Source organism: Podarcis raffonei, chromosome 17 (assembly GCF_027172205.1).
Source record: "Podarcis raffonei isolate rPodRaf1 chromosome 17, rPodRaf1.pri, whole genome shotgun sequence".
Classification (NCBI taxonomy): Eukaryota; Metazoa; Chordata; class Lepidosauria; order Squamata; family Lacertidae; genus Podarcis; species Podarcis raffonei.
The window spans coordinates 7,825,673-7,837,952 of record NC_070618.1 but is presented as its reverse complement, the minus strand read 5'-3'; the positions used below and the strand labels follow the sequence as shown (position 1 = coordinate 7,837,952).

At 45.6% G+C, this 12,280-nt stretch overlaps 1 protein-coding gene across 4 annotated transcripts in view; it reads left to right on the top strand.

The window, feature by feature from the left end:
• Positions 1-12,280, top strand: part of RBPMS (RNA binding protein, mRNA processing factor) — a 79,523-nt gene that overhangs the window by 46,141 nt on the left and 21,102 nt on the right. For 2 of the 4 annotated variants that reach the window (XM_053371997.1, XM_053371999.1), the window contains exons 5-6: positions 4,103-4,256; positions 10,287-10,417. In XM_053371997.1, coding sequence (XP_053227972.1) covers positions 4,103-4,256; positions 10,287-10,417 — 285 coding nt within the window. The remainder of the gene's footprint in view (positions 1-4,102; positions 4,257-10,286; positions 10,418-12,280) is intronic. The other 2 variants (XR_008328304.1, XM_053372000.1) reach the window with 1 other exon arrangement.

The following is a 12,280-nucleotide window of genomic DNA, read 5'->3' as shown; positions in this document are numbered from 1 at the left end:
ACGGTACGTACTTCAGTTTGCATTAAAATAATACTGGTCCTAGAATAGAACACATGTGAGCCTCACAGCTTCACTGGGCATGAACAATGCATCTTGAGGTAAGGTGAAGTTGTACTGTGAAAAGTTAATGTTCCATCATAGTTGGCTCAGGCATATTTTCCATGACGGAAGGGTTGCCACATTCAGCCAAATCAAGAAGCAACCACACTTTCCCTTGGACTGTACCATTTCACACTGTTATGTATGAATGTTTCCTTGTGGTGAGCTCTCTAGAAAATCAGCACATCTCTCTGGGCTAAGAGCCACTGGATTGAGAGGTGAGGCAGTGACGCCCACTTCATCAGCCTGGTTTGGGATCTATTGCCCCTGGACTCCTCCCTCCCAGATCTTCATTGGTGACCATTCCATGCGTTAATGTATGTAATTTGATTGTACTTGTTGCCGTCTTCTTTCTGTGGCATCTGTCGCCTTGAACCTTTTCAGAAGCAGGACCCAGGGTCCACCTTAAACAGCGCACAGTAGGACCACCTTTTAATCCCAAACTGCCACATGGGACACATTTCAAGCCCACGTTTCTGTTGTAAGCGTTGTCTGGAACTCTGTCTTCAGGAGAGGAAGCAGCTGTGGGGAGACAGTTCCAGGGGGAAAGTGTTGTCGCCTTCTCCCATTCGCAATTTCTGCCCTGCTGGTGTTGCTTTTCAATACTTTTAAAGGCTGAAGCTGATGTTAATCTGTATTGTAGAATTAATTAGCTAGTGCCCCGGGTGAAGTCTCCAGAAGGGCGCCATTGAGGCTCCCGGCCTATGTGTGTTTGTACTCAAATGCACATGAGTGTGTGTACGCCAAACTGGGTCTTTGACCCAGGTGAAATAAAGCCTAGTTTTGCCCCTTGCTGAATGCCAAGAGAGAGTTGAGCAATATGTTGCTAGATGTTGCCTCATTATAGCTAATTAGAGGGTACCAACAGGGTAGTCTTTTTAATGGGTGATGGGTTATTGGGTTTTAGACCCAACATGAAATCTCATTTAGCAGTACACATGCAAGGAGGAGCTTTGTCCTTGGACTTAACACATCCCATGGTCCTCACATGCATTGTCTGCTAGTAGGCAGCCATAATCTCAGAACTGAGTCGCTGTTTGTCCATACAGCCCCAGCATTGCTTACTCCTGACTGGGAGCATCTATCTGTGGTAGAGGTCTTGGAGATGCCCAGGAATGGACCTGCAAACTTGGCATGCAAAGCATTGCTTTACCATGGAGATATGGCCCCTCCCTATGTTGACCTCCTTGGCACACTACTTTGGAAGCATCTCTTGCTGGGGCAGTCAGCTGTGCAAATCTATTATTGTAGGGCTGGTTCTTTTTCAGGCGGGTAAACTTGTATTTGACCTGTATGCCTGCAAGTGGGGAAATCACATGATTGAATTCTGTACGCTATAAAAAAATGCCTTTGGTGGGAGTTGGGTGTGGGGTTGTATTTTAAATCACACTAAGCCTCTGCCTCACTGTTGTAGTTATGACTTATTCATCAGGGACCCTTCACTATCTATTACTACAATGGGCAGATTGGGTTCAGAGGTTTCCAGAATCTAGGGTACAGATACATGGGATTTCCATACTGAGCTTTGGTGGCTGAACTGTTCCTGCCTTTTTTCCTCCGTTCAGCGTAATGGAACACCAAAGCTTACAGCTGCTTATTTTTTTCACAACCTTAATGGACTCTTTATTTTTGTCTGTAGCTTATTTCAAGAATTTGCAAGCCCAGCTAACATAATTGTGTGTGCCTTTAATTAAAAATGAGAGTGAAGATGTCAAGCTTTATTTATTGCCTCATCCCACAAGTTTTCTCTCAATATTTAATTTCCCAGAGTCCGTCTCCCTAAAGATTCACATTTTCATAGGCTTTGTTTATCTTCTCCCACTTCTCTTGTTAATTTAATTCATGACATCAGTCTTATCCACCCACATCAAGTTGCAGCGTTCTGTTGGCAATGTTGTAGTGATGCATAGAAAAATTAGGTTCAAACAGTAGTGTCCTGTTTCTAGGACCAACAAAAATAACATTCGGAAAACATAGGGTGTGTCATTTCCTTCTGAGTCTTATGTTTGGGGCATTCTCATACAGAGAACAGCTTGCAGCTCTGATTCCATCCTGGACGGCACACCGTATGGAGGTGCACTTAATATTTTTTTGTCAATGCACTAAACAAACAATTAGCTCATCTCCAGTTTTAATAAACATTCAGAACTTAAGAGTTTAATTGGACTTGCTATGGAATGTTCACATGAGTCTCCATGCATGTGTGCATATACAGATGTGTTTTCCGTATGGGAAATTTAAGAAGTGGCATCTTGGAACTCAAAAGTGCATTGCTGACAGAGGTTTAACACTTATGTCAATTTCCTAGAACCTAGTTTTGTGACATGGACTGCAAATTCCAGGTTACTTAACTGTCAAGGAGGAAGCCTTAACAGTTAAAGTCATGATTGAAGTTTGGCTAGGATTATAAGAACCTGAGCTGTGAGCAAAGAACTGCCTGGTTCATATCATACCAATCATGAACTCTTGTTTTTGACACCTGCAGTGCAGGCAACTCCCCATTTACACAGGTGTTGAGTTCCGAGGCACTGTGCATGTTGGTGGGACATGCATAAGCATGCCCTGTTCTGCCCTGCACCCTTCCGGAGCAAAAAATGGTGCATGCATCAATGGACATGTGTGCCTTTAACACGCCAAATGGGGAGTTGCCTGTATAGGATATCAATGCTTATAGGATATTGGACAGACTTGTGAAATTATTATTGAATTATTGTTGTCATCCCCCGCTCAGAGTGGCTGGGGAAACTCAGCCTGATCAATGGGGTATAAATATTATCATTAGCATTATCCTGTTGAAACCTACTTCCTCAAAAGACTAGAAGTGTCTTTCCCCAATATTTTATTGAAAGGCTCCAAAGGAAAATATTGCACACCTTCATTATGGATCTTTATATATTTTCCTGATGGGTAACATAAATGATTGTCTCCCTGCATTTGTATACCTTTTTAGACAGGGAGAAAAGTTGGTCTTGATCTCTGATAGGCTAACACGTCTTAATTTCTTCAGCCTTTTTGTAATGGATTTGTTTCCTAGGCCATCTACGCCCGTAAATTTCTCGTGAATCAGTTTGTCACAATCCTCCTTGGAACTGTGGAGGTTAAACTGAAGAAATGCTGCTTCTTAACCAAATCATTTTCGCTGGTGAAGTTTCTCTTACGGAGCCTTTTGAATGCACCATCCCACTCCATTCTGTCGTATGCCTATTTAAGGCAGTGGCTTTGGGTTTGCATTTCTCAGGAGGATGTTATGCAGACTTGGCACCATGTTTGAGGGTGCCCTGGGCAAAGTGCCCTGGTACACACATACCCCAGTAAAACTTATCAGGTGGTGGGCCAGGAACATTTTGTTCTTTTTTTATATAAAAAGCTTCTTTTACTAGGGCAGACTGTGAAGGAACGTGCTGGCTGAAGCTGCCCACTGTTCCCACTTTCCAGGAATACTTCTGGGTCCTGCTGTGACATTCCTGGTGCTGATCTCAGACCTGATGCCATGATCCTCTTTCTGGATTTATTTGCTTCGTATGATGCTGCTTCTATTGTATTCTCATGCTGTATGCAGTCTTATCTGTTACTTTTCAAAAAAAAATTGTGTATAATCTTTTATTCAAACATTTTCACAATAAGCTTCAAATCAAATGCTGTATTTTTCCGTGTATAAGACTAGGTTTCCCCCCTAAAAAATAATGTCCAAAATTTGGGGGCGTCTTATACACAGGGGCCACCTCTCCCCATTTTCTTAAATTGGAGGCCCCCAAAATAGGGGGTGTCTTATACATGGGGGCATCTTATAGATGGAAAAATACGGAAATTACATTGTTTCATAAGCTGATTTCCTTCCCTCCACTCTACATTGTTTTCACTCACACCTTTTCTGCCGCATTATGTCTTTTATCTATTACAAAAGGTTTCTCTATTACAGTTAAGTCTTGTCTGTTACTTTCAGTGCAACCGTGATATCGCTGCAGAAAGAACTAACTCTCGTTCTTTCTCTTTCTGCAAAAAGGGAATCCGCTTTGACCCAGAAATTCCCCAGACGCTCCGGCTAGAGTTCGCCAAGGCCAACACGAAGATGGCCAAGAGCAAATTAGTGGGGACACCAAATCCAAGCACTCCTGCCACCCCCAACACTTTACCTCAGTTCATTACCCGGGAGCCGTGTAAGTATGTGAGTGAGTGTGTGTGTCTGTGCTTCGTCATAAAAGAGCAAGCAGTGGTATGTGCCTTAGATAGGAATGCTCGACTTGTTTGCAAATTCCTATATGACCTGTCGTGATCTCCACCTCCTGGACTAATGCGTGGATTGGAGCGTAGTAGTTCTTTGGATTTTGCAGTTTTCACCTGTGGCGAAACAGGAAGTGCCTATGCTGCCCACCTCTGTTATTGGAATCAACTTTGAGTGAGATCTTGCCCCAAATTGGTGCCAATTCTGGCAGCAGGGCAGGCAGGGTACTCTTGGGGACTTCCGCCGCCCAAGGCAGCGGCCTCACCCTGCCTAATGGCTGTGCTGGCCTTGCACTTCTCTGAATTTTTGGCAAGTTTATCTACAATATTTAGGGAGCATTTTTAAGGGTGCTGTGGCCACAGTCTCTGTCTTAGAATGTTGGTTGCACCAAGCAGCTATAAAGTGGAAATGGGGGAAATTTCAAGCAAAGCAAAAGGAGTTTTGCAGGGGTGTGAGTTTTGAGCCCCTTCTCCCCAAAGAATGCTCCCCCTCCCCTTCTCCCAAGTTGCTTTCCCCCTAGCCAGACCTCAAGGCTGTAAATCAGGACTCCATAGGGTTGATCTGGAAGGTGGACTTCCAAAATGCTTTTGATAAAAGCGTCTTGCCATGGGCTCCTGAAGACATCTGGCAGTCATGGAATAAGAGAGCAGGTCCACATAACGCAAAGTCACTGATAATAGGAAGCAGAGGGCAGAATTTTATGTACAGTTGTCATAGTGGGGGGGGGGATAAGCAATGAGGTCCCCCCCCCCAAGCATATGAACTGGCACTATTTAACTTGTTCATGAACGATCTGGAGTCGGGGCAGCAGTGAAGTTGGCTGATGGACACCAAATTATTGGACATCTGGCAAAGCCTGAGTGTGGCTTAAAATTAGGCGAATGGGTAACCAAATGTCAAATGAGAATTTAGTGAAAGTAATAAGTGGTGCATATTGCAAAAAACAAAACAAAATACAAAGCAACTTTTCTGTCTGAAACCTATTATTTCTACTTTTCCACTTCAACCGGCAGCAGAGTTGCACTCAGTGCAGGCCAGTGTCATCCCCGTTTTCCACAAAATGGCCCCAGGAGAATGGAATACTGTTGTTCCCATTGAGCCATTTTGCGTCAAAAGGTTTGGGTTATTCTGCTGTTTTCCCTTATTTACACATGAGTCATTTCCTGAATATCTTGGGATCTCTCCATCTATTCAGAAACATCTAGCTTTCTGGAGGTGGCCCTGATTTGCTGCTGCTCTGATAGGTAGGGGTTGCCAAATTTGCTATTAGATAAACTCACGGTGCGTCTCACGTGTGTCATCCCGTTTGTGCCTTGGCTTGCTCTTTGCTGGAATACGACTGTCACGACTACGTGACAGACCTGATGTCCTCATTTTCGACAGTGCAAGGTAAAACTGCCTGAGAGGGAAAAGCAACATAAATGTGTAACATAATTTTGTATTTTATTTTCTCTATACGTTTGCTAGAATCATGAAAAAGTAGCTTGAATAAGCATAGGAAACGGAACAGATTTGGGATTCCCAATTTTGGTAAAGACAGGTCTAGTTCATACGTCACATTAAACTGTAGTTTACAGCAAACCATGGTTTAATGTGAACGAGCATTATGTGAACAACCCAAAGCAAACTGGTTACTGCTTGTGGCATGTTTCAAGGAAGTAACCTATGAGCCCAGGCTTGGACAACATGTCTTCTTGACGGGTTTGTTTTGTGCACTGTGTGGAGCGTGCACTGGGAAGCTGCTTGGTTACAGGGGTCAGCAGACTTTTTCAGCAGGGGGCCGGTCCACTGTCCCTCAGACCTTGTGGGGGGCCGGACTATATTTTGAAAAAATAATAATGAACGAATTCCTATGCCCCACAAATAATCCAGAGCTGCATTTTAAATAAAAGCACACATTCTACTCACATGAAAACACGCTGATTCCCGAACTGTCGGCGGGCCGGATTTAGAAGGCGATTGGGCCAGATCCGGCTCTGGGCCTTAGTTTGCCTACCCATGCATTACACCTTGATTTGTTTTAGGCTATGGTTTGATGCGATATGCAGATCACTCCTGTATACAGTGGTACCTAGACTCCGCTAACCCAGAAATAGTACCTCGGGTTAAGAACTTTGCTTCAGGATGAGAACAGAAATCACGCGGCGGCGGCGCGGCAGCAGCAGGAGGCCCCATTAGCTAAAGTGGTGCTTCAGGTTAAGAACAGTTTCAGGTTAAGAACGGACCTCCGGAACGAATTAAGTACTTAACCCGAGGTACCACTGTATCTCAAAGATTGAGCAAATGGTCATCACTGTAACACTTTGGCTCATGTTATGTATGCTTGGAGGCGTGTTCATTTTTGGCTCCAGTATTGTTCCTGGTTCAACAGAGGTTTGCCGTACATTTTAATACTTCAAGAACCTGCAAAATCAGTCTTACTGGAGAAAATGGTAGGATGAAGAAAAACAACAACAACAGCACACACGTGTAGACACCAATACCAATAACGAATGCCTTCAACTCTCTTTACAATAGTTGTCAGTCTCCCAGAGTATTCATGTGGTGTGACATTATTGCACCGGATGTGTCATATTGCTCATAGAGGGTTAGTTTTGTAGCTGAGCCAATGCGACTTTTTGTTGTTTTGCCTGGCTCGACCCTTTGTTTCCCATTATACATTTCACATGTTGGGAAATGGCCCCTGGGACGCCCAACGATGATAGCATTCCATCTGAACACGTGGCACTTCATAGTCCCTGACCCCAAGGAGCTTGCAACCAAAATGTCAACAGAGAGAAGAGGACAGGAAGAGGACAAAATGCCAGAGGCACAAAGGGAGCTGAAGGGTATGTGTGGCTGCAAGTGCCCTTTCTGCAAGTTCCAGCAGAGCAGCTTCCAGAAAGAGGGGCCCAGGTTACATGGCAGCGTCCCTTAGTGCTGCATTCTTGCTAAACTCCTCCTGGCTCACATATTTCGGGGAAGGTTCGGGAGCTCTTGCGTGTATTTATAGGCTTGTTGCTCTCTGCTCGAGAATGACCACAAAGCTTAGGAATGAGTGGCGGAAGGGAACGTTGTTAGCATTAGCCCTTGCCAACTTTTCACTGTTTATCTTGCTTTTAAAACCAACAGGACAAACACTTAATCTCTGCTGTAATTAAAGTGCAGCTCCCTGTCAGCTCCCACTGGGGCTTTGCTTGGATCTTCTCTGCCATGGTGTCTTGTGGGTGGAAGAAGAGGATTTCTTTAAATCTGAGGGTAGTGCGGATGGCTCAAGACTCCTTCAGTGAGATTGCAACCTTCCCTGATGCATGGCCCACCTCCTCTCATACCTGGAAGGAAGCTCAGGGGCACTTGGGCAAAGCAAATCGTGATAGGAGGAGAAGTACTGTATTTTTCGCTCCATAAAGTGCACCTGACCATAAGGCGCACCTACTTTTTTTGAGGGGGGGGAGAGAATTCAAGGGGGGAAAATATGTGGCTCTTGGGGGCTTTTGCGGGAGGTGGGGGAAGAGACAGAGCCTCGCTCTGTCCCTTCCCCCACCTCCCGCAAAAGCCAGGAATAGCGGTGCGAAGTCTCCCCAGGTCAGCGGGATGAAGGCTCCCCGCTGCCCTGCGGAGGCTTCGCGGGCTACCCCAGAGCTGCTCGACCCATAGAGCAGGTCGGGGAGCAGCGGAAAGGCTGCGCGCAGCCTTCCAACTGCTCCCCGGGGCTGGCGGTGGGGGAAGCACGGCTTTCCCCCACCGCCAGCCCCACAAGCTCGGGGAGCAGCCTTTCCGCTGCTCCCCGACCTGCTCTTTGAGGAAAGCCACCGCCAGCCTCAAAGAGCAGGTCAGGGAGAGCTTGTCAGGGCTGGCGAGGGAAGTCCGGGTCCCGTCCCCCCAGCCCCAGGGACCACACATTCGCTCCATAAGACACACAGACATTTCCCCTTAAATTTTAAGAGGAAAAAAGTGCGCCTTATGGAGCGAAAAATACAGTAACAGGTTGATAGTTGTCAACTCTACTCTCGGGTTGCTGCTGTCAAACAACTGGGGAGGGGAGCAGTCCTAGCAGAGGATCACATCCTCTTCTTCTGTCCCTGAGTGGGAGTGAGGGGACAATAAGCCCCCACTTCTCCCTGACTGGTGTGGCACCAGCAGTTGGTTTTAGGGGGCTTTGTTTGGTGGTGGGAGGGGGGCAAAAAAAGAGAGAGGCTGAGTTGATGCTGGGCTTGTAACAAAGACCAGTTCAGCTGTACTGGAAGAAATGGATCAAGCCTCTTCCAACCTCAGAAATAATAATTATTATTATTTATTAAATTTCCATGCCACCCATCATCCAAAGTTCGCAGGGTGGTTTACAATATAAAAACACAAAGCACAATAACAAATGGAAACAATAACATGCACACACCCCAGGCCATAGATTGTTTAATTCGACAAAGGCCTGGGAGAAGAGAAATGTATTTGCCTGGTCCCTAAAGGAGTATAATGAAGGCACCAGGCGAGTCTCCCTGGGGAGAGCATTCCACAAACGGGGAGCCACTGCAGAAAAGGCCCTACCTCGTGTTGCCGCCCTCCAAACCTCTCATGGAGGAGGCACACATAAATCATTTTGAAACGAACCCGATTAAGATTGAGATGCATCTTTCCTCACTACCCAGTAGATTAAGAAAAGTGGTAGCTTGTTCACAAGCTCCAGAGAAGACAGGGAGCTGCACTCTTGCAGCCCAGCATGGCATGTGGATTCTGCTGTTATGGAAACATTTGTTCTTGGATGTTTCATATACAGAATGGTGAAGTCTAAGCTGGCAACCAGGAAAGAGGTATTTGGCGCCCGGTGGTTGGCTCAATGGATTTTTCAGCTCTGGCATGGTGGTGCTTATGAAAAATTCAAGTTCGGTGCAAGGCATTGTTAGGGAAAAGACTGAAAATAAAAAACTGCCTGTATGATAATTGCCATTTTGGCAGGATTGCATTAGAAATGTGTACTTTTCAGGTGACCTGTCTCAAAAGGTTATCTGGAAACGGCACAGTAAACGGCAACCAAAACTGTCAATGGATAATTGCACCTTTCTTTTTGCAAAGCAAGGATGGAGCTGAAATTATGAGTAGTTATCCTGAGTGCCCTGGATTCGTCTAAACTCTTCAGGGACGGGTGACTAGTGGAGGTAGGGAGAAGCACTGGGTAGGAGGCCTTCATGAGTGGTGGCAAAGGAAGAAGAAGCAATATGCTGGTATTGTAACTTCCATAAGGTACCTGAACCACTGATATGTTGTTGTACTGCTGTGAAAGGGTAGAAGATAACCTTCATTATCATATAGACTCTTTATTTTGATCTGTGCAGAATGGCATTCTGTGTGCCCCCTCTCCCTCCCATTCTTAAGATGACTGGATTGTTTTTCATTGGGGAGACAAATGTAGTGGGGTAGCTGAGACCAACCTCTGAGTTAGGAAGTCCTGAGTTCAAATCTTGACGATGATTGGCAGGCCAAGAACAACCTTGGCTTCACATTGTGGTTTGAAGCAAGCTATGATCCCTGGTTTAGATGTAACAGGCTACTGTGGTTTGTTGCCTATGCTCACACCAGGGGAAGAGCGAAGCAGGAGCCACGGTAAACAGTTAACTATGGCTTACTATGATGTGTATATAGATCAGGATGCAAAGTGCCGCAGCCATAAGAGTTCATTCACCCAGAATCTGTATCCTTTCATCAGAATACTTTTGAGTGGCTCACTTTCCACCTCTTAACAACAGCTGTAGACTGCTTTGTATTTCTTTCTCCATTTGACAAAACACCCAGTTTCCTTTCGGACAATAACCCTGTTCCTTAACGTAAGTTGCAAACTTAGAATTTTTGTACCTGCTCTTCTGATTCCATTTCCTAAGGAGAAGGCAGAGGGAGTCGGAGGGACCTCCTTGAGCTCTGCTTGTGTTTGCCGTTTTGTTTCCTGCATTTGCTGTTTTTATAACCATGAACTCTCCTTATTCTTCTCTTGCAGATGAGCTCACAGTGCCTGCACTTTACCCCAGTAGCCCTGAAGTGTGGGCGCCGTACCCTCTCTACCCAGCGGAATTAGCACCTGCTCTGCCCCCGCCTGCTTTCACCTACCCTGCTTCACTGCATGCCCAGGTAATTTATACCAATCAGTCACACCTTCACCCACGTTATACCACCTGATCCTCTCCAGTGCACCCCGTACGACTAACACCTGTCTGGCTAACAGGCACCCCAGAGAGGTATTAATGATCACATCTCGATCAAGCTGACACATTCTCCTTGGGACTACTGGGGAACGGACTTAGGAAAAATTGACAGCACCCCACTGCCTGATAGAACCGTGAACACCTTTCTCTCCTCGAATAATTTCACTTCCGTTCACACGAGGCAGCGAGAAATACCTGCCGGGTCTTTGCACACATATATACCCCCTTGTATATATGGACTCTGCTTCCCAGGCTTGCCTTTGCCACAGTTTCGCTTCAAAGTCCCAAGGCTGAATTGTCTTTACAACGGATAGGGGGAAGGTGTGCAAGAGCGTGTTTACATACACGTGTGTTTCTAAAGCCAGAGAGAAGGGAGGTAGATGGAACAAAAGTCTGTCAGAGTACATGCACATGGCCTCTTAAGTCACATGGGGGAATTTGCATTGTGAGCAGTTACCGTATTTTTTGCTCTACAAGACTCACTTTTTCCCTCCTTAAAAAGTAAGGGGAAATGTGTGTGCGTCTTATGGAGAGAATGCAGGCTGCGCAGGTATCCCAGAAGCCAGAACAGCAAGAGGGATTGCTGCTTTCACTGCGCAGCGATCCCTCTTGCTGTTCTGGCTTCTGAGATTCAGAATATTTATTTTCTTGTATTCCTCCTCCAAAAACTAGGTGCGTCTTGTGGTCTGGTGCGTCTTATAGAGCAAAAAATACGGCACTTCATACACATTCTGAACTGTAGCAAAACGAAGTTAACGAGCGAAAACTTAACTGCGATGTGCATATGACTGCTTGTAATCCAGTTGCCTGAATTGTTCTCCATTCCCAGCGAGTCAGAGAAAATCCTGAATTGTCGCTTGGACATGATTTTGGGCTACAGAAGAGCTAATGAACCAGCACTTAACCCAGATAATACAAGATGCTGACAATAGGCCTGTTGAGCTGGGAAGGAGCGTTCAGGCTGTTTTTCGGTGAGGGTCACACTTCGGCAGGAAAAGCAGGTTTATAGCTTATTCCCTTTGATCCTACTTTTGTTACTTGATACTCAGAGCTCATTGGCAGCAAGGAGTGCCTTTTTTCCAGCTCCATGTTGGCTAGCTGTTCTCTTTTCTAGTGGCTAAAGAAATAAGTCATGGGGTGTTCTTGCAGGCTTGGATATTGCAGTGTGCTCTATAGGGGCAACCTTTTGATAAATGTCTGAAAGTTACAGCTGCAGAAAATAGGCTCTTGTCCAGGAGTGGAGATTATTACACCCATTAAAGAGCTGCAATGGTTCTCGGTATGTGGCCCATTTCAGAGTGCCGGTACTGACCTTCTAAAGCCTTAAAGAGCCTGGATATTCAGAGGTTTGCATATCTTAAGACATGATGGGGAAACATACAGATGTGCAAGTGAGATACCGCTTTGTGAACCTAGTTAGTGGAGGCGTGGGCGATGGCAGTGAGATTTAGAGTCTGCCTTGGGAGGCCTGCGCGGCTGACGCTGCCCTTTCCCAGCTTTTAGGAAACATGTTAAGGTCTTCCTGTTTGGGTGGCCCTTTTTGGTTTTCTGGAGTTGGCGGAAGAAGTTGCTTTTGTTTCTCTGCAGTTCTGCTTGGTTGGTTTCAGGCTCTGTTGTTGCTATGTGGTGTTCTGTGTTCACTGAAGTGATGATTTCATTGCCACTTCAAGAGGCCGACAGGGCTGATTAAGCAGAGTATACATTTTTAAATATATCTCTGTGCCAAGAGCTTTGAATTTTATTGCATGGCTTCACCCAGTCAGAAATCTAGGAAGGAAAACCCCCTTGC